The 24,772-nt window shown below is 45.4% G+C and overlaps 1 protein-coding gene across 1 annotated transcript in view; it reads left to right on the top strand.

The window, feature by feature from the left end:
• The first annotated feature begins 3,207 nt into the window (after positions 1–3,207).
• LOC129383596 (protein 5NUC-like) overlaps positions 3,208–24,772 on the top strand; it is a 107,530-nt gene continuing 85,965 nt past the window's right edge. Inside the window, exons 1-2 of the mRNA XM_055068223.1 lie at positions 3,208–3,255; positions 5,262–5,441. Of these exons, the coding sequence (XP_054924198.1) occupies positions 3,208–3,255; positions 5,262–5,441 (228 nt within the window). The remainder of the gene's footprint in view (positions 3,256–5,261; positions 5,442–24,772) is intronic.

Genomic DNA, 24,772 nt, shown 5'->3' with positions numbered 1-24,772 from the left:
GTTGCATGGTAAATTTTTCAGCAGCAGACAACATTCAGCTGGCAGAGGCGATAACATGTTCAAGACCAGCTTGAAATTGTACGAGCGTTGCTCCGATACCAACATTACTAGCATCAGTATGCACTTCTGTGTCGGCATCTGTGTCAAAGTGACCAAGAATGGGTGATGTCTCTAGACGACGCTAAAGGTCGTGGAAGGCGTCGGATTGTGCCGGGCCCAAAACAAATGTGACGTGCTTCTTGATGAGTCGTTGCAAAGGCTCGGCAATCTCAGAAAAATTGGGCACAGAACAGCGGTAATACCCACAAAGCCCTAAAGATCAGCGGAAATCGTGCTTTGTATTCGGCATTGGGAACGGTGCACCTACCATGGCTTTGTCAGGGTCAAGGCGCACACTGCTGCTGCTGACAACATGACCTAGACATTTTGGCAGTTCGCATCCAAAGTGACATTTTTCGGGCTTCTCAGACAGGCCGGTGGTGCGGATGGCTTGAAGAACCGCCTCAAGCCGCTCGATGTGTTGCTCAAACGTGGTGGAACAAACAACTACATCGTCTACGTAGAATAAACACGAGTGCCACTTCAGGTCAGATCAAACTCTCTATCATGCGTTTGAATGAGGCCGGAGCGGAACGCAATGCAAGATGGAGGACCGTAAACTGATAGAGACCGTCGGGTGTTATAAAGACTGTTTTATCCTTGTCCCGTTCGTCAGCTTCAATCTGCCGGTACCCACTACACAGATCCATTGAAGAAAAGTAACGGGCATGTCGCAGGCGATCCAAGGAGTCGTCAATCCTAGGAAGAGGGTAAACGTCTTTTTTCGTAATCGTGTTCTGTTTGCGATAATCGACTCAGAATCGTGGTAAACCGTCTTTCTCTTGAACTAGTACATCAGGCGAAGCCCAAGGACTTGTCGATGGTTGAATGACATCATCATCAAGCATTTGTTTAATCGGATGACGAATAGCATCCTGTTATCTCAGCGACACGTGGTAAGCGTGTTGGCGAACAGGTTGGATGGTCGGTTCAGTGATGATTCGGTGTTTTGTTAAAGAATTCTGCTTGATCTTCGACGTAGTGGTGAAACAATCACTATATCATGATAGTGGAGTGAGGAACCCTCTCTTTTTCGGGTTGTTCTAGGCGTGGACTGACGTTGATGTGACTGGTCAAGTCCACATCGCCAGGTTCCGGAATCGGGATTGTCGTTACCGAAGCACAAGCGTTGGACTCGGCCACTGTTTCAAAGTAGACCTTGGTTTTATGCCTCGCAAAGTGCTTGTATTCGCCACTGAAGTTCGCAACTAGGATCGTGGTTGCCTATTTTGGAGCTTTGCGAGACCTTGTGCGACGCCGACTTCTAGATCCAGCAAAATGGTGAGGTTACCTTCGGTAATGGCTATTCCTATTTGGTCTTGGCGTCATTTAACGGGGACGAAGGCGCTACTTCGAGGCGGTAACGTCACGCAGTCATCGACCACTCGCAAAGCCGCGCGATGATGTTCATCCTCCACACTCGAATCCGAAGAAACGTAGAAAAGGTCGCGAACAAGTCTCGCAGGTTAATGATAGCCCAATATTCCTGGAGAAAATCCATGCCCAATATAACCAGAGAGAACACTTGGGCAGCACAAGGAAAGGCGCTACGAAAGTCTAAGTATAAATTGCAAGTCTAGCGGTTCATCGTCCAATTGGTGACACGAGGTGTCCTCCAGCCGTAAAATCAGATGCGCGCCGTCCCACGCTGTCAGCACCTTGCGTAGCCGAGTGGCCAGCCAGGCACTTATAACCGAGTAATCAGCTCCCGTATCGACAAGTGCAGTCACCGGATAACCGTCGAAGGAAACTAATAGAATTGGACGTTCTTTTGGCAGTTTAGAATGAAGGCGTCAGCGGTACGTCACGAGGGGGTGGCGTCGGCGGAGGATATTTGACGGTTCGCATGACAGCCGGCCTCGACCCCGGAGGTCGCCATTATTGTTTTCCTCGGTGCGTGCTTTCAGCGTTCACTGCAGCGGAATCAAAGGTGGGTTGAGCGCGGCTTGGTGACGCGTGCCGACGAGGTGATGTAGACCGAGACAGTCTTCGCTGCGGGGCAGGAGGAAGTTGGTTACTTTCCAAGTATTCCTCGATTTCATGCGGGCGCTCGCCATAGCGCGGGCAATGGGCGTCCAGGGCCGCTATCTTGTACATGTTCGAAAAGCCGACATTCAATTTCGCCTCACGCGAGTGGACTAGATTGGCCTAGGCCGCGATATCGGCTCAGCCTGGACAATCGCGCGAGGCGAAATCGAACGTGTACCAGATAGCAGCCCAGGTGATATACCCGCCGACCATTCCGTCGGTACTGGCAGTCGCGATACAAATTACCAGCCTCCCCACAGTGGTAGCACAACGTAATGTTGTCGGGAGCACACCATACCGTAGACTTACGCGGACCGGAATGAAAGGCTGCTTGCAAAGTCGTGTGGTGTATTGTACTTGAGAAGCGTCGACGAATCCCAGCAGCCGGCTGGGATCCCAGCAAACCCGAAGAGCATCCGCGTACGAGAACGTGGGGGATACGTTACGTGTTGGTGGCGAGGAATGAACCACTTTGCCGATTTCCTCCCGAATGACGTCCGTAAGAGCCGCGGCACTTGGAGGTGCTGGAGCCGATGCAAAAGACTTCGGCAGTTCTTTAGCAATCTGCCGCATTAGTTCGGTAAGGGACTCCCTGTCATCATTTGCAAGTACAAGCGAGCATGGAGCAGTCATGATGGTATGGCGTTCATACTGTGAGAGCCACTGCCGAAGCATGTGTTCCATGACTGTTGCCTCATGAACGAACTGAGACACTGTTGTAGGAGCATTGCGCCACGAGACCCGCGAAAAACCGTTCTTTTACGCCTCGCATAACACACGCACCCTCATGCCTTCTGGCATTAGTGCATTGGCTCAACGGAACAATCGTGTCATGTCTTCGACGAACATGGCGACGGTGTCGTTCGGCATTTGGAACCTCGAAGACAGTGCCTGTTCGGCTCCTAATTTCCTTTCGGGTGTGCTGAAGGCGTCGCCAAGAAGTCGGTAAAACTCCTGCCAGCTGGTAAACCAAGCTTCGTGGTTCTCGTACCACACTCTTGCCGCGTCTAGAAGGAAAAAGTAAACGTTGTTCAACTTACGGCGATCGTCCCAGTAATTAAAGGTGGCGACCTGGTCGAAATGGTCCAACCAGTCTTCAACGTTCTCAATGGCGTTGCCGTGGAACGGGTTAGGTGTGGAAGGCGCGCTGAAAATGCATGGTACAGCAGGATTTGAGATCTCCTCGGTTTGGCTTGCGGTTGTTGTTGACATCTTCCTCACCGAGCTTCCCAGGGGACTGTATTGTGGTGGAAGACCTTGGAGGCGAGGGCTGCTTCGATGGATTTCTGCCGTCGCCGAGGTACTGGCGTGGGTAGCTTCTCGTTCAGGACGAGTAAGCATAGGGTGGATGCGGAGCCAGTGCTTCCACCACTTTGTCGCGAGAGGAAAAGCCAAGCAGTCAGTTCCAAGGGAACGGCCGTTTACTGCTCTTTTCTGCAGCTGCTACCAGGCACACTTCTTGATCTTCGGCTTCCAGCGTTACTAGCACGTGCCAGTATGTACTTAGCTTCCTCTGATGACGTGGTGTATCGTTAAGTCATGATGATATCTTTCAATTGTGTTTCATCAATGGACGCGAAACTGCCTTGTTAATTAACAGAAACTGTCTCTGATGCAGGCGAGAATAGGAACAAAACAAGAAGGACCATGCGTGACACCTTTTGTTCAGGTATAAGTAATGGTAACGTTTATAGTTAGTCGTCAAACACGTGATTTCACTTATTTGATGCAATGAAATAAAACCTTTTGAGAACTCGTACAATAGGTGCGTAATGCACTTAGACGAGCCGAGGAGGGGGGGGGGGGAGGAAGAAGGTAGGGACTGAATCTCTTTGTCGTAATGCCGTTCTTTTACGAGCATTGCGATCCAGTTGCACAGCACTTGTAGGGGCCCGTATTGTTGTGTTGAGTTTTTCGTTGGAATGTACTGAGTTTTTCTTGTGTGTGTATGTGCTTGGCAAGGCGACCAAGTGTTTCCATAGAAGTAACAAAATTTTTGTCTCACAGCTAGTTATCGCTTGATATACAGAAAATATTTATTTCAGAAAGAGCCACACAAAATAATCGGAAGTGAGAAAGAAATAGGCAGCAGCGCTGTCGTTCCCATTCTGATGTTCTGATATGTTGTGCTGTTTCCGCTCAAGTCATGAGACAAGCAGCCAAAATCCGCACACTTCTACAATATTTACGACATTGTAACAACCACATACTAAATGAAATGTATGTTCCCATGACTCTATCCACAAGTTTCCACTGTCGCTCAAAATTTTCGTGCGAGGCTTGCAAATTCCATATAAGACTCGGCGCATTCTACCTTTCTCTGGGTGCAAATTTTTTGAACATTCAGCATCCGTGTTTTAATTAATGCCTCCTTTGAATCACACAAGTGTGCCTTCTATATTTGTCTTTTATGGTGATCCTACACAGACGAAAGGTGCTCTTTCTGTCAGCCTATGAGTCGCACTAAGGCGCTTGAGTGACCTATAGGAACCTTTGTATTCACTTCTCAAAACACACCTCAGGGGGCCGCAAATAAAATCATCCTGACTTCGCATATGTTTCATAGTTTCCGATAAAGGTCAGCAGCATGGCTTCCTTTCCTTGCCAAGGAACTGAAAAAAACGTACGAAAGAAAGGGCACTAGAGATTGCTACACTTATTGCATTTTTCGTGTTGGAAAAGTTTACCAGTTGTGGCCTCGTGAGAATACATGTTGTCTTATACGCCGCCTTCTGCGTTACTTTGATTCGTCAAAAATGAAAAGCACTTAGGTCAAACGGTGTTTACAGCAACATTTCGAGCTTCCACCCTTGCACATTATTATATATTACCTGGTTTGGCATTATCATACAATGAAACGAAGCGGTGAACACTCACTTTGATTTTAGTGCAAGAGGACGAAAAGCGATTCGTGAGCGCTCGACAAGCGCAAGCGGACAACCCAGTAGAATCACTAGGCGATTTCAAGCGGCCGTAGAGAGATGCCGTACCACGTATTCCCCGCAATGTTAGCCGTGCTATTGTTTTTCATACCGTTCGGAAGGAGTGAAACTAACGCTGAATTTATTCAGACTGGGTCAAGGGAACCTTCTAGCGTAAGTACAGCAAACGACCATACGCTTCCTGTGGCACAGAATAGCAATAGCCAGGTTGAAAACAAAGCAAATGATGGTGGAGTAGTCACATTAACAATTTTTCATACAAATGACATTCACTCGCGAATGCTTGAAAGCACAAAACGCGGCGTACAATGTGACGACAAGGCACGGAAGGCGAACAAGTGCTTCGGTGGAGTGGCCAGAATCGCCAATGTGGTGAGTAAATGAAGAACATTGTATTTATAGATACAGTAGAAGCGAAAGTACGTACTTTATAATTGCTGTGGTCATAAGTATTTTCCTGCGTTTCTTCGCTTTTAGACCGGCAAAAGTTCGCTTTGGAACTTTTTATGCGTTTACCTTTGGTACTCAGTGGAAAATGTGTAAAAGTGAGCCCTCGAGTATAGCAAGGCATTCGAAGGTTAATCAAGATTGGACGTTGTTCAGACAATATCATCACGCTGAATCGCCCGATGTGACGTTTAACCCCAACGTCCAATGAGCCCTTCAACTCCTTAGTTTTGTGCTCTATCACATTTTTGTTTTCATTATTAATATTACAGCCTCGTTCTCAAACCATATGGACAATGAGCGAATAGTAACATTCAAAGCATTCAAGCATTTAAGCATTTTTCTATTGTGTATTTGGTGGCTTTCCCAAAAATGTAAGATAGCAATAATTGCTCACATTATAATTTTGGCAGTAAGACAACATCTTTTAGTGAGATAGTGTATCTTATACGCCCAAATTTTGTAGATTGCGACGTCAGCTGTGAAATAATGGGCGAGAATTGTAGTGTATTCCACTTGTTCTTAATGCACCTGGGGCGATGAAGCTTCACCTAATCGCGCCCGTCTTCAGTGATTCGCGATTTCATTAAAACAAATATACAGATAATGCACATGTTGGATCATATATCAAGCACAGCTTAGTCTTTTTGTAGGTAAGCTTATGAACGCCAGCGTTTACGTTGGCATACATGCTTATGAAAGGAGCGTAGGAGTTGTCTATAAAATTCTTTAGTCTTTCATGCACGAGTCTTTATGTAGATATTTCTTTTTCATCGTCGCGCTGAAGGAGAGCACATGTCTCTCAGCGAGGCCCCCTTTTTGTTGTTAGCCGGTAAAAGAGAAACCCAGGAGCAGTCAAGTAAGGAGCAACATTCGTGCATTAGCTGCACATGAGAACGGCTTGGCTCGGAGTAGCCTACCTATAGATAGGTTGTGATGCAGAGATTTAGAACAGAAATTGATGCCTAAATTAGGCGCGCTATTAGTTATTTAGTTGTTGATTTATTCATTTATATTACAATATATTATTGACCTCAGAAAAACCCCAAGATGGATATAGTAAATGATATGAAAGCGCAAATGGAAGATATAACTGACATAGTCATTATAATGGTTAAATCGTGCAGGCGCTGTACCTAGAAAAGACGTTGGTTGTATTGAGCAGGAATATTACGTGTCATGGAGAGCTAATGGAGCAGTGCGGAAATAAAGAGCCATACATCGATTGCATCTTAGCCTCAGAAATGATCTATGAACGACTAGACCAAACGCCGAGAAATGAACATGGAAGAGATAACCTGCGAAAAGCTTTAAACTCATACAACAAATAATGGGAGACAGAAACTAAACACAGGAAGCAACAGCAACATAACGTTTGTAACTCAATTAGGACGAAAAATAACGGGGATTGCAATAATCATAGAGCAGGAAATGAAGGCTTTCTCTACGTGTACACTGTAACCTATAACTTAAGTCCGTATTTTCATAATTTTTATACCTGTATATAGAAGTAGCATCCTTAATAAATTTGCTCTTTATAGAAAACAAGTGCGCATTTTCACAATTTTATATAGATATGAGCCCAAGTTTCGTTTCAATGAATGTGCCATTTATTAGAAGTATACGTTTATTCTCTGAGAATTGCAAGTTATCTACAAGTTATATTGCTTTAGAAGAACTTTTAAAGTTACATTGCCGTACTGGTATTTCCACTTTTAGTTTATGTAGTCACAATGCCTGGAGATAAGCATGCGAAATAATATTTACTGGTACCTTTACACGCGCAATGGCTTGCGAGGTTTGTTCACAGAATATGAGTAGTTGAGTAATGGAAACGTATCTATTAGCAACTGTTCAGAGAGTTTCCTAATGCCTCGGAAAGGCAGTGAGTTTGCACAATATAGTGTGCCGTAGTGATTGAGGCTTTTAAATGACTAATACAATAAAGACCGAGTCGGAGAAAAATAATGACTTGCAATCTGAAATCTTATTCCATGCGCCACGCTATCTGCAGATAATTTAATGAACAAATATAAAAAAACGGCTTCCTCGCTATACTTGGGACAATTGCTTAGATGTGTGCCGAATGACATCGGCATCAGCACTCCACTAAGATTACAGTTCGATAGCTTTCACTGAGCACGCGGTATAGTTTCTAAATTTACTGTAACTAATTGGAAACATTAAATTTAAATGAAAGTAGGTCAAATTGAACTTATTTGAGCACAAATAGCACATGTACTAATGAATCTGCCTCTAACAAGATTACAAACACAGCTGGACTTTTTTTTTAAAGCGCGGTATTCATGAAGCCTTACAACAATTATAAACAATGTGGTTCAGTAAAATGAATGAACAAGACATCACATAATTACTGTCAAATGAGCTAAACGTTCACACTGTTAATCAGAAGAAATGACGCATTTGAGCAATTGCATGTAGAGCATATCACTGAGAAGAAACTTGCCAACTTTCCGCTTTCCGATTTCAATAACGTTCTCATCTCCATGCATGCACTTGGGTTTCAAAAGCAGGTGACTCGTGACAGACATGACACTTCACGCATTTCACGGGGTCATTGCGTAAATGGTAACCACTATAGTGCGTCACAATTCACAAACACAATAAGAGTGGCAATTAGTAATGCATTAGTCACTACTACGGATTCTAAATACCATAAGTCATCAATAAACTACTGAAGCACCTTATTAATAACGCTATATTGGACTTTTTGGAAAAATATAAAATGTTAACTGAATAGCATCATGGATTCAGCAAAGTGATTTTTGCTTGCACGCAGCATGTAGGAACGTTGCATGATTTCCCCGAAGTGAATAAAAAAGGGGAACCAAATTATTAAAAAGTTCTTGTACTTCTAAAAAGCTTTCGACAAGGTTACGCTCAGAAAATTGTCTTAGGCAAGCAAAAACCACTCAAAAACAGATACCTTTTAACTTCCTGAAAGCTTACCTTAGTAATCAGCGGCCATATGCGGTTTTCAGAGACAACGTTGACGGACGAGTTCCCGCTCGCTATGGCATCCCACAAGGCTGGGTGCCTGCACAACTGCTTTTCGTAATATCTAATAGGATATTCTACTCATGCCCGTTAACATACAACTGTTTCCCAATTACTGTCTGCGGTATTCCACTTTCGAAAATTCTTCCGACCAAGCAATACCAAACCAAGCTTTCCAGAAAGCTGGTGCATTGTGCGAGGCCTGAGAAGTGTCCAATGAGTTCAAAAATGAGGCTTTTAAGGAATTGAAGAAAGGAGAGCCATCTTCTTTATTCTGAAAACAATGTGTCTTTCTGTGCAGTGACAGATTGTGAATATTTAGGTATCTTGATGAAGATGACCATATTTGAACTAAACATATCCTTTAATGCAACCAGCATAACATATCATAAGCTCTATTTCCTTCGAAGATCACTGAAGCTCTCCAAACTTCAAGTACGTCTGTTAACATACAAATCAGTGATGCATTAAACACTTGCTTACGCTTTCGTCATCTGAGATCCAAATACGTGTTCAGAAATACGAAAAAGTGTGAAGCAGACTGAATTTCGTTCTTGTAGTTTCCGCTACACATCAATAATTGAACTTTTCTCGGAAGCTAATCTACCAATCCTCAGCCAGAGAAAGAGCTGTTCCTACCTAAAGTTTGTCTGTCGCTTAGATAGAGCACTATAACATTGACATGACGAAACTATTTCATATATAATCGCTATATGCCACCGGGCGATGCCATATTCTAACAATAAATGGACTGACAACTGGCCAGACTGCGTTGTGAGACGCTGATGGAAACAAAATGACGAAGAATAATAGTAGTGGAATCCAGCACGCTGTTCGCGATTTAAGTAGGAATTGTAATTTTATATTGGCAATGAAAGTCTGATAAACAAGTAAGTGGTCAAGCCTGGCTGCGAAATCCGGTACTTCGAATGCAGTATATGAGATTATTGTAAGTCGACTGCTTTTGAGAACAACATAATTATTGCTTAAATATACAGTGTCTTCACTGTTAGACACTTCTGCTCTATTGTACGCTTCGGAAATTAAAAGTGCACACATGGCTACCACAACACACTGAACTGCGCACCACATGTAAAAGCGTCGTTTCGTTTGCGATCCAATTCCTCTCGCTCTAACTGGTTAAATACCAAAGCAGTCGGATAGAAAACCATGAAAACGCGTAGCTATTGTGGCAGAAATACTTTAACATTTCTGAAACCATGAATCGCAGGAACATCAACTTGACAAAAACATAATTCCTCACAGTTATGGCAGCACTTGTCGTCTGCCTCCTACTGATTCCGGCGTATAATCGCTACCGCGCTCAGCGATCACTGTTTTTGCATGCTTCCAGTGAACGACTCCATGGTCACTACAGATGCAAAAATTTAGATTAAAATATTGCACACGTTTGGCGCGCTTCCACTTCACGATTAGACACTGTGATTGCTGAGCTTTCCATTGCATAAGAAAATGAGGTTCCATGAAAATTGGTTGTCAGTCCCTTTACTACCGTTTAGTATTTAAACATTTCCTCTTTGCTCGCACTGTTACTGAGTGAAATAAAGTAGTAATTCAGTGCTGGCGCCGACGCTATCATTGTTAGTATCCAGCTTATTTTAACTACTTTACACATTTTGACACATTATCAAGCTTACTCGGGATCTGTACTGTTTGATCATTATGTAAATTTGCTTAATATTGTATGTTCTGTTAACCGATAGCTAAGCTCCCCAGAAAGGTGATTTCACTAATATTAAACAAAAATATCGCAGTTACAACCAAAAGGCGAAGCACCGATTGTGATATCTAATACGTAGATAGCTATATGAAGTAGGGAGAGTACTTTCATCATCCGTATAAATTTCTAAGCATTCACTTACCAAGTAAAGTAATAATGATAGAATGTGCAAGCCTGGCCTAACGAGGATGTAGAAAGAATCAGACACTCACAGACAGCGCTGTCTCTGTGTGCCTGTTCAGTCCCACTTACACATTCCATCGGATTCAAACCAACTAGCCCGCCAACGTGTTTTAACTAAATTACCAAGAACGGTGTCTGGCGCGCACAGGTAAACAGCGGGAACTCGCTGTGAAAATGCTAGAGCGAGCAATCGCGGCACCAGCAGCAATCGAATTGACCTTCGTGCATATCTCGCTTCGACGCGAAAGAAACGTGGAACGCACAGCGCATACGAAGCTACCTGCGCTACGTGCACTCTACAAACATAGCAGATCGCTTTGAAGATGAGGACCGCTTGGGCGCGCACTTTGGTTCCAGGCGTAAATGTCCGCATGGCTGCCATTGGCTGTTTTGATGCAGACGCTCTTTCGACGCTAGCGCCAAGGTCCCTATCAGTTACGACCCCAGCAGGAGGGTGATACTTTGGCAAAATGGCGGAGCACACGATTGTTTACGTTATTATGGCAACAGGAACAGCAGCCGTGCGGTGCCTCCTCACCTTAGCGCTCTTTGTTTCTTCTTTGTTTTATTATGACGACCCGCTTCGCACCCTCTCCACCCTTCCCCGTGCACCGCAAACCTTCATCTTTGCGTTCTGTTTGCCTGTCCGCGGTGCGCATTTTATTATTACGTTTTATTGCGCGGGCGCGCTACCCCAGGCATTCTTTGTGACCTGGGGCACTGGGGCGTGGTGCGTCGTGGGTTCTTTATGCGTTAGCACGCACGCAGTCTTTTGCCTACTTTGAGTATGCCAGCATGTGTCAGAACATATCTAAATTCCACTTCCAAGACAACAGATCATTGGGCTCGTTTTATTTACTTCCGTTTCCGAAAACAAATATTTTCGCATAACTTAGTATGATACACGCTCACAAAATAAACAAAAGTGAAAAATGAATGACATGTAAATCAATACTGAACAACGCAAAAGTTCACAGACAGTGAAATGACAAAAAAGCTCAAGAAAACGCGAAGGGCGTTTCATGTACACACATATAACAGATTTTTACATCATTCCTTAAAGACCAAAGTGTAGCAGAGCTTATGGTATGCGCACTGAGGTCTTCTGATATACTCACTGATATATTGCACAAAACTGGACAACATGTAGGACATAGTCATGACAACTAACGAAAGCGAAAATTCACTTTATTGATTGTTTCATTGACAGCCATGTCAAGAAAAACAACAAGAGCTTACTTACAAACTTGCATAAAAGTATATGAAATGCGTGATATGTTGATTACTACTGAACAATATGAAAAAAAGCATGGTAGAACAAAAACATCATTGTACTAAAAACTGAAATACACATTATCACATTATTTTGAACTTGGCCACAAATTGAGTAACGATAGCAAGGGGGAGCAGAAGGAAGTCACCTTTTGCAGCAGCACATAGAAAACATTTGTAGAAAGACCTATTCTTCAATCAAACATCAGGTGAAATAAGCCAACAGCACGACTTTTCTTTCACCATGAATACAATGCTTAGCAGTAAAATTACGTCACCTAAGGCATTAAAACCTACACACACGCACGAACGTACATATAAGGGGTAGGACTCCCCTTGATCCTTCGAAAAAGAAACCGCACTATGCGCGTGGCTCGAACAGCTCAAAAGTGCGCGTGAAAACGCACTGCACCTTGCAACAAAATGCGGTGTCATATTTTTCAGCATCAGTTTTCCCACCAAGGTTTGAAGGCAAGAAATGTTTTAAAGTGTGTTTCAATTAAACTTCACGCATGTAAGGTAGACAATTATGTGAGCGTATTTTCGCTGCCGAAACCATCCGATAAAAGATCGTTGCCGTGAGAACTATCACGCCTGTAGTAATGTCAGGAATAGTTACGAGAGCGTCATTTATCACTAACCGTCCTTCACAGCGGCTACACGTAGATTTAAAAGCGTCTTGTGCACAGCTGTTTTTACGATTCATTCATACCGCGGACTTACCAGCTGCTATACAGCAACAAATCTTCAAGTGAGAAAAGATTAGAGATGCACGAGCGTCAATATCAAGTTTCTTTCGTTCAAGGGAATGGACGACCAGTGGCTGCAGGCAGAAGGGCAAGAGTGCTGTTTCTTGGAGCCTGGTGGGGCAAAATTCAAAGCAATCGGAAAGGCAGAAAGCTACTAGGAGTAACAAGAGGTTATTTTCATTGCAGTAATCACGCCAAGTTGGCAAACTTGCAAATTAATTATTCACACATTGCAGACTCTAGTATGACACATCTTTATTTATCTTTTCACACTACTCGGGTCAATTTGCTAAACACAGCGCCTATTAAACGTACAGGCATAATTATACATTGCTCACGTTGACTAAGGCTGAGCGAACAAGTAAGATATTGCGGGCGGTAAATGCCGAAGCTATCACGCAGCTGTCTCGTAAGCGGGAGCCCGCGAAGTTTTGGCTTGCTACAAAACAATGAACACTGGCACATCAATCAACGTTACATGAAAAAATCAGAACGCCGACAAACAATAAAAACGAGTAGGGAAAAACCAGGGCGCAGCGGGCAAATTGTATCCGCTAGTACTCGCTCTGTTTTGAAAACACCGTTCTAGAGACGCATAGTCAGAACAATCGTAAAAGCAAGACCGCGAATTGGGCTAGTTGGTAAGTTAACATTCGTGGGATATATGTGCAGCGCGATACAGACATGTCGTTCATTCTTTGTCGCACGTCTGTGTCGTGCTTCACATATACGCCAAAAAGCGTACAAGTGAGCAACCTTTCATGCCACACGTACGCATCTCAGCGTTAACAGGCCTGTTACTCGAGAGAAATGTTGCTTTAGTGTAAACAACGCAAACTCACCAATGTAAATGAGGAGAACCCATCTCGCATATTCTGTTCCCTTTCGGAGCCGGCCAGTCTCGGCTGATACAGAGCAGCCGTACTTCTCGCCGGCGCACGTCTGCCCGTTCGTGTGCCACCGCGTAAAAAGCTTTGCCAGCTTCCGCGCGGTTAGTACAGCTTGTTGCGCTGCATACCGTCATACTGCAATAGAAATCTCGTTATGATGAGTTTCGTAACACTTCACCAAGTTCCTTGACCTAATATCGTCGTATAATATCGTCTAGTATCGTCGTCAGTTTTTCGACGAATAATATCGTCGAAAAACTGACGGGAACGACGCGTCCCCCGTTTCCGTCAATTTTCCTCTTCATTACATGCCCTGCCCATGCCCATTTCTTTTTCTTGATTTCAACTAAGATGTCATTAAGTCGCGTTTGTTTCCTCACCCAATCTGCCCTATTCTTATGCCCCTTCCCCTTAACGTTACACCAATCATTCTTTTTCCGATAGCTCGTTGCGTCGGCCTTTACGTAGAACACTTTTACGTAGAACAGTTTTCGTAAGCCTCCAGGTTTCAGCCCGGTAGGTGAGTACTGGTAAGACACAACTGTTATACACTTTGCTTTTGAGGGATAATGGCAACCTGTTGTTCATGATCTAACAATGCCTGCCAAACGCACCCCAGCCCATTCCTATTTTTCTGATTATTTTAGTCTCATGATCTGGATCCGCGGTCACTATCTGTCATGAGTAGATGTATTCCCATACCACTTTCAGTGCCTCGCTACCTATCGTAAACTGCTGTTATCTTCCGAGACTCTGAAACATTAGTTTTCTGCAGATTAATTTTTAGACCAACCCTTCTGCTTGCCTGTCCAGCTCAGTGACCATGCATTGCAGTTGGTCACCTTAGTTACTAAGCAAGGCAATATCTCCAGCGAATCGCAAGTCATTAAAGTATTCTCCCTTACCTCTTATCCCCAATTCATCCCAATCCAGGTCCCTGAATACCTCCTGTACACACACTGTGAACAGCATTGGAGAGATCGTATCTCCCTGCCTGATGCCATCTTTATTGGGCTTTTGTTGCTTTCTTTATGGAGGACCACGGCGACTGTGGAGCCGCCATATATATCTTTCAGTATTTTTACATACGGCTCGTCTACACCCTGATTCCGTAATGCCTGCATGAATGCTGAGGTTTCGACTAAATCAAAAGTTTTCTGGTAATCAATGAAAGCTATATATAAGGGTTGGTTATATTCCGCACATTTCTCTATCACCTGATTGATAGTGTCAATATGGGCTATTGTTGAGTAGCCCTTACGGAATCCTGTCTGGTCCTTTGGTTGACAGAAGTCTAAGGTGTTCCTGATTCTGTTTGTGACCACCTTAGTAAGTACTTTTTAGGCAACGGACAGTAAGCTGGTCGGTCTCTAATTTTTCAAGTTTTTGGCGTCCCCTTTCTTATGGATTAGGATTATGTTAGCGTACTTCCAAGATTCCGGTATGCTTGAGGTCATAAGGCATTGCGAATACAGGGTGGCCAGTTTTTCTGGAACGATCTGCCCACCATCATTCAGCAAATCTGCTGTTACCGGATCCTCCCCCGCTGCCTTCCCCCTTTGCATAGCTTTCTCGCTTTGGAGGCTTTCTTTACTTCTTCGGGCGTTACTTGGGGGATGTGAAATTCCTCTAGACGATTCCCTCTTCCATTATCGTCGTGGGTGCCACTGGTACTGCATGAATCTCTATAGAACTACTCAGCCACTTGAACTATCTTATCCATATTAGTAATGATATTGTAGGCTTTGTTTCTTAACGTATACATCTGATTCTTGCCTATTCCTAGTTTCTTCTTCACTGCTTTTAGGCTTCCTCCGTTCCTTAGAGCATGCTAAATTCTATCCATATTATACTTCCTTATGTCAGCTGTTTTACGCTTGTTGATTAACTTGGAAAATTCTGTCAGTTCTGTTCTAGCTGTAGGGTTAGAGGCTTTCATACATTGATGTTTCTCAATCAGATCTTTCGTCTCCAGCGATAGCTTACCGGTATCCTTTCTAACGGACTTACCAGGGACTTCTATTGCACACTCCATAATGATGCCAATAAGGTTGTCGTCCATTGCTTCAATACTAAGATCCTCTTCCTGAGTTAAAGCCGAATACCTGTTCTGTAGCTTGATCCGGAATTCCTCTACTTTCCCTCTTACCGCCAACTCATTTATCAGCTTCTTATGCACCAGTTTATTTCATTGCCTTCTCAAGTCTAGGGTAATTCAAGATCTTACCATCCTATGGTCACTGCAGCGCACCTTGCTGAGCACGTCCAGATCTTGTATGATGCCAGGGTTATTGCAGAGTATGAAGTCTATTTCATTTCTACTCTCGCTATTTGGGCTCCTCCACGCGCACTTTCGCTTATCCCGCTTGTGGAAAAAGGTATTCATTATCCGCAAATTATTCCGTTCTGCAAACTCTACTAATGACTCTCCCCTGCTATTCCTAGAACCTATACCATATTTCCGCACTGACTTGTCTACAGCCTGCTTCTTGCCTACTCTGGCATTGAAGTCACCTATCAGTATTCTGTATTTTCTTTTTACTTTACCTATCACCGATTCCACGTCTTCGTAGAATCGTTCGACTTGCTGGTCATCATGAGTGGATGTAGGCGCGTAGACCTGTACGACTTTCAATTTGTGCCTCTTCTTATGTTTCAGAACAAGACTTGCCACCCTCTCGTTAATGCTATAGAATTCCTGTACTTTACCAGCTATATCCTTATTAACATGTTCCATTTTCCTTAAGATTTGTTCAATGGAAATATTTTTTTTTATTTTTTATTCAATAATCTGACTCCTAGTTCATGTCTCTCCGCTAAGCCCTGGTACGTGCACGATCTTTAGCACTGCATATGCTTCATTTGTCCTAACCTCAGTGAGCCCTATTATATATCATTTAATACCCTCTAATTCCTCGAATGGCACTGCTAGACTCGCCTCACTAGATACCGTTCTAGCGTTAAACGTTGCCAGGTTCAGATTTCGATGGTGGCCTGTCCGGATGCAGAGATTCTTAGCACCCTCTGCTGCGCTACAGGTCTGACCGCCGTCTTGGTCAGTTACTTCGCAGCTGCTAGGGACTGAAGGCCGGGGTTTGATTGTGGTATTCATATAGGAGGTACTGCACCAGTACTGGACGCACTGGTGCAGTAAGTACTGGTGCGGTATGTAGGAAGTACTGCAGCAGCCTGGCCAATCCCGCATTGGTGAGGGAGTGCGTTACAGGTTCTGATTACCGGAATCAGGCCATACTCCTGGCCTGTTTATACAATTTTATCAACACGCGAATTTTTTTAATCCGGTGGAAAATTGCAGCGCACCGGGATTTGAAAAACGGTTCTTTTGCTGCGCGAGGCGGATCCTATACCTCTACGTCATCGCTGCACCAAATTTATTCCTCGGAATTTTGAGAACGGCAGCCCACAAACAAATGTAATGAAACCGAAGCAAAGTTAAAGACACGTCATTCTACATGAAATAGCATGTTATGAAGCCACAAAACACCCTCGACAATACAGGGGAGATTACTTGTGCTTACTATCGGGATAAAAGAAATGATGAAAGAAGGGGGGAAAATGCATGAAAAAACAACTGGCCGCAAGTGGGGAACGATCCCACGTCCTCGCATTACGCGTGCGATGTTCTTAGCAATGGCGTTACCACAACGCCGTTTTCCCATCCACTTTCTGAGGTACTTATCTTTTACTGCTACAAGTAAACTCGGTAGTGTTAGGCAGCCCCATCAGTCACATATTTTGGCGGCGGATGGGGAGAGAGAGAGAGAGAGAGAGAGAGAAAAGCTTTATTTGATTCCTTCAAGGATTTAGCGTCTCGAGGTCTCCGTCGTCTTCTTGGGCGCCGGCGACTTGGAGCCTCTTCCGGCAAGGGTGGGCCCCTATTCCAGGGCTCCACTGAGCCTAGCCACCTTACTAGCGTGCTGCACTAACGCCCTTTGGGCCGTGAGCTCGCAGCTGGTAAGCCGACTCTCCCATTGCTCCGCACTCGGGTTATTGTGTTGGTGGAATGATTGATTGTGTTTACATTCCCATGTGACATGATATAGTGTGGGTGTGGCGCCGTACCATGGGCAGGTGTCTCTGTATTGGGTTGGGTACGTTTCGTTTAGTATGTATAAATTCGGCAAGGAGTTTGTCTGCAATCTGCGCCAACTCGTTGCTTCCTCCATCGTTAGAGCTTTGTGCGGTGGGGGATATTTAGCTGTCGTCCCTCTGTATAAGTTTAAGATTTCTGTGTATCCTCCTTCACAAGCGTGTGGGTGATACTCCGGGGCGTGCGACTGCTCTGCTCGGAACGTGGTCTCTCGAGCTAGGCTGTCTGCCCTTTCGTTACCCTCTATGCCTTCGTGGGCCGGAATCCAGATTAACTTTTGCGTAACGTTCCTCTCGGCGAAGTTGGCTCCGCCAAGAATCCTGAGGGCGGCTTTGCTAATCCAGCCCCTCGTGTAATTTTTGCACGCTTCCTTCGAGTCTGTTAGGATGTTTAGAGGCCTGCCTGTCCCATATCCTTCTACTGCCGCCAGCGCCACGGCAAGTTCTTCGGCCTCCGCTGTGCCGGCTGCCTTTGCCGTCGCACATGTGATCAGATTCCCGTCGCCATCCACCACCACCGCCGTCACCGTGCGCTTCCCTTCTCGCGGGTACGTGGCAGCATCCGTGTATACCGTGTTGCCTAGTAGCGCTAGTGTCTTTTCCACGTATTCGGCTTGCGCCTGCCTTCTGCTCTCGTGGAGGTTGGGGTCCATGTTCTTAGGTACTGGCCTAACGCTTATTGTTTTTCTTAAGCAGTCGGGCACGTCTGCGTATCTATCTACGTGTCCGCTCGTGTCCCGTTCCAGCCTAGTCAGGAGCGCTGTCCCTGCAGGGGTGCTTTTGAGTCTGGATTTTTGCGTTTCAAGCAGGGCTTCCGTCAGTTCGCTGAAAGTGTTGCTGATGCCCAGTTGGAGCAGTTTTTCTTTTGACGTGTTTTTTGGCAGATGGAGAGCCGTCTTGTATGCTTTCCTGAGTATCGTGTCCGCCTGTTCCCTCTCTCCTTTGCTCATCGCGTGGTACTGTAGCGAGTAGATGACTCGGCTGACGACCAGGCTGCCGACGAGTTTGAGTGTGTCTTCCTCTTTGATGCCGTATCTTTTTTGGGAGACCCTGTTGATCATCCGGCCCACTTTCTCCGTCACTTTGCTCAGCAGGCTGATGGTGTGGCTGCATTTTCTGCCGCCCTGTAGCCACATGCCCAGGATTCTGATCATGTTTTTTTCCGGGATGTTTTGACCGTCAAGCGTTACTTCCAGTGTTGTTTGGGTGGGGTGTCTACCTACTCTCAGTAGTTCGGATTTTTCTGTGGAGCATACCAGTCCCCTCTCTCTGGTGTACTTTTCGACACAGCGCGCAGCCTCTTGTAGCTTCTCTTGTTTTTCTCCCAGTGAACCTTGCATGACCCAAACCGTGACGTCGTCCACGTACATAGCGTGTTGGATGCCCTGGATCTCGCCGAGTCGTTTTGCCAGGCCGATCATCGCCACATTAAATAGCACGGGCGATATCACGGAGCCTTGGGGTGTGCCTTTACACGGTGTGGAGAACGTGTCGCTTCTCAACTCCCCCTGCCCTACCGTTGCCGTTCTGTCGGTTAGGAAGTCCTTGACGTAGTCGTGTACTTTCCTTCCGCAGTTGGTGTTGTTGAGGCCCTCCATTATGGCCGCGTGGCTGACGTTGTCGAAGGCGCCTTTGATGTCGAGCGCCATCACAACGTTTTCACCCTCTTTGGGCATTGTGTCGAGTACCTCCTCTTTGAGTTGTAGGAGGACGTCCTGCGTTGGTAGGTTGGCCCTGAAATCATACATGCTGTCAGGGTACCACCTCCCGTTCTCCAGGTGCTGCTGGATCCTTCTGGTGACTATTCTCTCATACAGTTTTCCCAGGCACGACGTAAGTGAGATCTTTTGGGATGAAGGCAATTAATTGGTCAATCGTGGGATCGTTCCCCACCTGCGGAGTGTTGTTTTCCATCCATTTTTCATTTACATTATTTTTATCATTTTTTTAATTCAATTAGCAAGCAGAAGTAATTCCCCCTTGTGTTGTCGCTGCTGTGTTTGTTGGCTTCCTATGATAAGAATATTAAAATCTGGCCCGTTGATTTCCGTTTTTCTAGTTTATGAAATAGCAGTGTAAGGAAAACAATGCCAGAGAAAGGAAAAGCAGCTGGAGAATTATACTCAATGTATTAAGAGTGTTACCCAAAATACCATACCGTAAATCTATAGCTATTAAATTGTTTGTAATTATACGTTGTACATTTATGCAATTTATCAAGCCTTTCTACAAACTGGACGCATATTTGTGGTGTTGCAATAGCCACATTTAAAATTCGCTAAAATTTTAAAGGATATACCTTTCCTCAAGAGCAGCAGGATACTTGGACTAACTTCGCGCCTTCAATATTCAGAGGTTAAACTATTACGAGGCCGAAATAAACACCAGAACAAAGGTTTCAGTGAACAGCATGAGCATAGCTTTACTCACAGCAAAAGACATATCATCGGATACTAACATATTTGAAGTCCTCGCGGAAAAAAAATTTGTTGGCTTTTTTCGAGGAAAATCAGCTTTTGAAATAAGTAGATGACCAAGCAGAATATTAGGGCTCGTTTAAGTATTAAATAGCAGATCATTTTGTTGCTTACCCTTACCCACTTTATCCTGGCAGTATATCTGGCCTCGATATGATGGCTTTGTAGCCGTCGTCAGAAAAAGAAAGCGAATTTAGAAGGAAGCACTTCAGTTCCCAACGACAAATTCAGCTAGTACCCGCAGCGTGGTGGGCGAGTAAAGTTCATTTCTTTTTCCCACGAAATAATTATGTTCCATTTCAATTATTCACAAGAGATAGCGTGGTGTTCTACTTGACAGAGCCTAATAAATATTGTGTAGCGGCTCCAATTTTCGCTTGCTTACGCACCATGTATAATGTATCACTGCAAAGCATTCATATGAGCCATGGCCACGAACACATGCTGTAGCGTTCCTGGTACAGAGCCGAAACCACCATTCACTGACCATAGTAAATAAAATTCTTTAAGCACCTAATATGAATCAACGAAGAGGACTGCTGCATGAAAAAAAAAAAAATCCTAGGACACCTAAACACTTCTTATGAGTTGTGAATGCGCGGGCATTTATTTCCAATTGAACACCGCTGAGTGGTCCTTCGAGTTCTTCGCTGTGAATAAAGTTCTTAGCTTTGCTGCCGAGCATCTCATCGAGTATTGCTAATAAATTGGTGCGGCTTATTTTCTGCACAGTTTGCACAGTTGCACAGTTTCTATCTTACCATGTTGGCAGTAGACCTGAATAAATTGCACGATATTGCTGAGAAATCAAGGACGTCACATTCCACCGACGTCCTGCGCGATGAGACACCGAGGAAGAAGCAGCCGCCACCAAGACCAGCGTCGCGTCGCCGTATCTGCGCAGTTGAGCCTCGCTGGTGACAAGGAGCCTCGGTGATGCCCTCACCCCCCGCGAAAAATACGGCAGCGGTTCCGATTCGCCCGCTCTGCTTCGTCGAGGCGCGCTCGTGAGGTGGCGTCAAAGCCATTGGAAATTTAGGTGCCGTTCGGTGCTACAAACACGCCGAATTTTCGGCTCAATCAGCAATTCGATACTCTTGCATTCAAAGTAGTATGTTGCTGCTGTGCAAGCGGTGTCTCTACGTAAACGTTGCAATACATTGAAGTGACACCAGCATTGCCAATGTTGCGAAGTAGCAATGGAGGGTATACCAGGTCCACGGTTTCACAATAGAGCTGCTTCTATTTTACCCTGCTTAAGTATTTCAAGGAGAAGTTATCCTGAACAAATTTAGGTGGCTGGCTCTGCTTCTTTATAAAATCGAAAATCGTTGCGGGGCACCTTTCTTTGCATCACCCCAACAGTTGAGGAAGGGGTACATAATAGGTGCCACTAAGGAGGCGGCGTACAGAATCGAACCCGAAGTGGTTCCCATTATGAATAAAACGAAAACGAAGTATTGGATGAGTGAGTGAGTAGCTTTGGTTTCTTTGAACAGCAAGTAGTTCGTCCTTTACAAAGAACACACCTAGGAACACACCTCCGTCAGAAGAAAATGTTGAAGATAGGATGCGACGAAGAGCTGAATGAGAACGTCTTCGCTATGCTGCCACGATCGGAGGAGCCATGAAACGCCGGTTCCCACAACTGCAGTATATACCAATGGCAACGCATCGCACAAGGAACACCTCAAGAACATGAGTGCATGTTACAGCACATGCGAGTCGCATTGAAGTTCAAATAGAAAGCCTTCAAGTATGCACCATACGTTAGAAATCACCGTATCCTGATTGCCGTAATTTGCACGACAAACGATAGAATGGCAGTTGTCTAAACGTGTGTTTTTGCGTGTAAATGCTCTCGCATTAACCTAAACAATAATCGTGAAATAGGTTCTGCCGGAATTTTTTCGTTGGCGGCTCTCTTGATGTTTAGAAACCCAGCCGGCATAAAAGAACGTGTGCCGCAAGGAGGATTTCTGTGGCGAACACAAACGTATTCATTGGACAAAGGAGTCTGCAAATTCTGTGGTACTATAGTTAAACAACGCGCTTCAGGATTCACGTGATGGCCTCGACTGAGACGAAGCGACATGCAATGACTCAGCATTTTTCGAGGCGGACAAGACATGAGTACTTATATTTTCCACTGGCACCAAATAGTAAAAAGTTGGAAGGTGCTTTGACGTTGAGGTATAGTCAATAAATGAAAATGTCTTCTGAGCGAGCTGGGGCATAGAATGGATTGCATGAACCGCATGATTTGTTCTTAGTCCTTTACTGCCAGTTGTCGCGAATTCGCGACATACTGAATGAAGGTGGTCAAGCAACTCGGAAAACGCTTGCTGCCTGCAACGCCGGTTGCGATGTGTTTTCGGCAAAGAGGGCGTTGCGCTCAAGACATGTAGCACCATCTTGTATAGGGTGTTGAAAATTAGAACCCAGTGTTATCTATCGGCTGGCGGAAAGCACGAGGCACGTGCGACAACACTAATTTCTTCGTCGTTTTCTACGTAACCAAAGTGAGTACAAGCTCCCGCAATATTGTTTCTATTTGCATGCATTCAGGACACTGTTCATGACGTGTTACACTGTCTAGAAATACGTTTTGTTTTGTTGCATGCGCCTTGCTTTCACAGTATGTTGCGAATTCGCGACACTCGGCCATTTGGCTACTTTGCGTGACTGCAGCTATGACGAGTCTGTTTTTTTATTTTGTGGCAGAGGATGGACGTCGGGTCATTCAACGGAACAAAACGGCTTCGCATACGCCTGCCACGTGAGGATAAGACTAACGAGATCAATCTTAGTGACAGTGATGACGACGATGTTAACTACGATCCTCATGCACAAGCCCGAGCAGCACCCTCGAGAGTGTCTTCGTTGAGCATTGAATTTGAAGACGGTGAGGCGCTGGCTTTACCAACTGCCTCTGCAGAAGAGAGTGAAGTGAAAAAAAATGAGACTGTCAAGAACAGCGGGAAATACCATTATGGAATGCCACTCTTCCTGAACATAACACTGTGGGAGCACCTATTGAAAATTTCAAAGAATTTTTTCAAGACAGCTTCCTCGATGAAATCATCGAGTAGACCAATCTTTTTGCAACGCGAGAAACCCAAACAAATGGCTGGCCCAGTCAATTCGAGGTTAGGGGGTTGGTCTCGCTGTTGTCGTGGGGCCCCGTTTATGCGACTACAGCAAAGCGCAGGACGATTTCACACGTGACTGTATCGGCCAATGACCGGAAACGAAGGACGCGGGTGGGTTCCGCAGAGATGGGACGGGGGAGACACCCACGCGTGGAAAGAAATCGAATTAGTGGTTGCGCAGTAGAAGAGGCGCCAGATATGCACCCTCTTTCGGAACAACAAAAAAAAGGAAGACGGTCCGAGTTGGAGAGGAGCGTTCGGGGATAGGGGCGGGAAGATAAAAGTTAGGGGTCATCGCCATCGCTAATGCCCATGCGCTTCCCACATGTCGCGACAACCGTCTCGGTCACGGAAATCGGGCGACGCGACACTGCCAATCCGGGTTGAGTGTCAATATTTGGCCTTCAGCGCGCGCCTTCTGAGGATGCTTTGTGAGAACGGTGGTATCTTTATGACGATTTCGCCAGCTACGACCGATAGATGCCTTTGTGTGCGACCGCCATCGGGTCCCAAATTATGGTATTTGGATTTCAAGCGAACCGGCCCATAGCTGCACGAGGGAACGAGTTTTGTTAATACTGGCAGGGCCACCCACTGTGCGGCGGACATGCCATGAATGAGCCGTGGCTTCGTGGAAACATTCTCGCGGCCACTTGCCGGAGAAAAAAGGAGGACAAGGCGACTACTCAGAGCCTAACGTAGGAGAGAGGGAGATGACACGTATCTCTGAGCAAGCCTATCCCTGGGCGTGTTGTAAAATGTGCCACTGTTTCCACCAAAGCCGTGTGCGGCACGAAGGTTGTGCTACTGGTTGCAAAGGGGTGAACTCACATGTGTGACAGGCTGGCTTGTGACTGTTTTGTGCAGCTGATGGTTTAAAAAGTCATGTTTGGGTGGTGCGAGAGAGATGGCGTTTCGGGCTTCGATTCGCACAAACGCCTCGGCATTTGAATAAAGCGTCTCATTACCGGACAACGGCCCTTCCTTCGCGCTGCCACCGTGCACTCGAATCATTGGGAGGCGCCGACTTCGGACCTTAAACACCTTCCCTCCTTAACTAGTGTTGAAGCTACCAGAGGATAAAGGGAAAGGAAATTAACTGGCCCTGGCTCGTGAAGAGCTGAAACAATTTCTAGGGCACCATCACATTCATGTCGCTCTATCGGCTCCCAAGATGTCGGCTATACTGGACGGTAGAGTGTAAGGTCCACACGGTAGCTGATACACGTAGCGTGAGCGTTAGTAGGCACTCAAGCTGAGCTTGTGCTTCAATAACAATGAAAACATGCCCTCGCCTGACGATCCACAGAAGGTTACTACAGTGGCGACGAGTCTCACGAACACCGACCATCCGGTGAAAGCGGCCCAAGACGGCTGTGAAACCGGACTACCACGACATGAAGCACCAAAGAGAACCATAGCTTTTCTTAAGCTAACCGCTGTACGACGATACCAGAGATAAGTGGAAACCATATCTCTGAAGGGCAGAAGCATATTTTGAAGCAAACGTCAATACCGCCTGAAATAAGCAACGTGCGCTGCTGGTCGCTGTCCTCAGCACGCAGACAGTTCAAGTGCTAGCTGGTCAAATCGTGCCAAAGACTCCCAATTCGCTCACATTATCGCAGCTCAATAGCTACTACGACCCTGAGCGTCACGAAACC

Source organism: Dermacentor andersoni, chromosome 8 (genome assembly GCF_023375885.2).
Source record: "Dermacentor andersoni chromosome 8, qqDerAnde1_hic_scaffold, whole genome shotgun sequence".
NCBI lineage: Eukaryota > Metazoa > Arthropoda > Arachnida > Ixodida > Ixodidae > Dermacentor > Dermacentor andersoni.
This window is presented reverse-complemented; position numbering and strand designations above follow the sequence as displayed.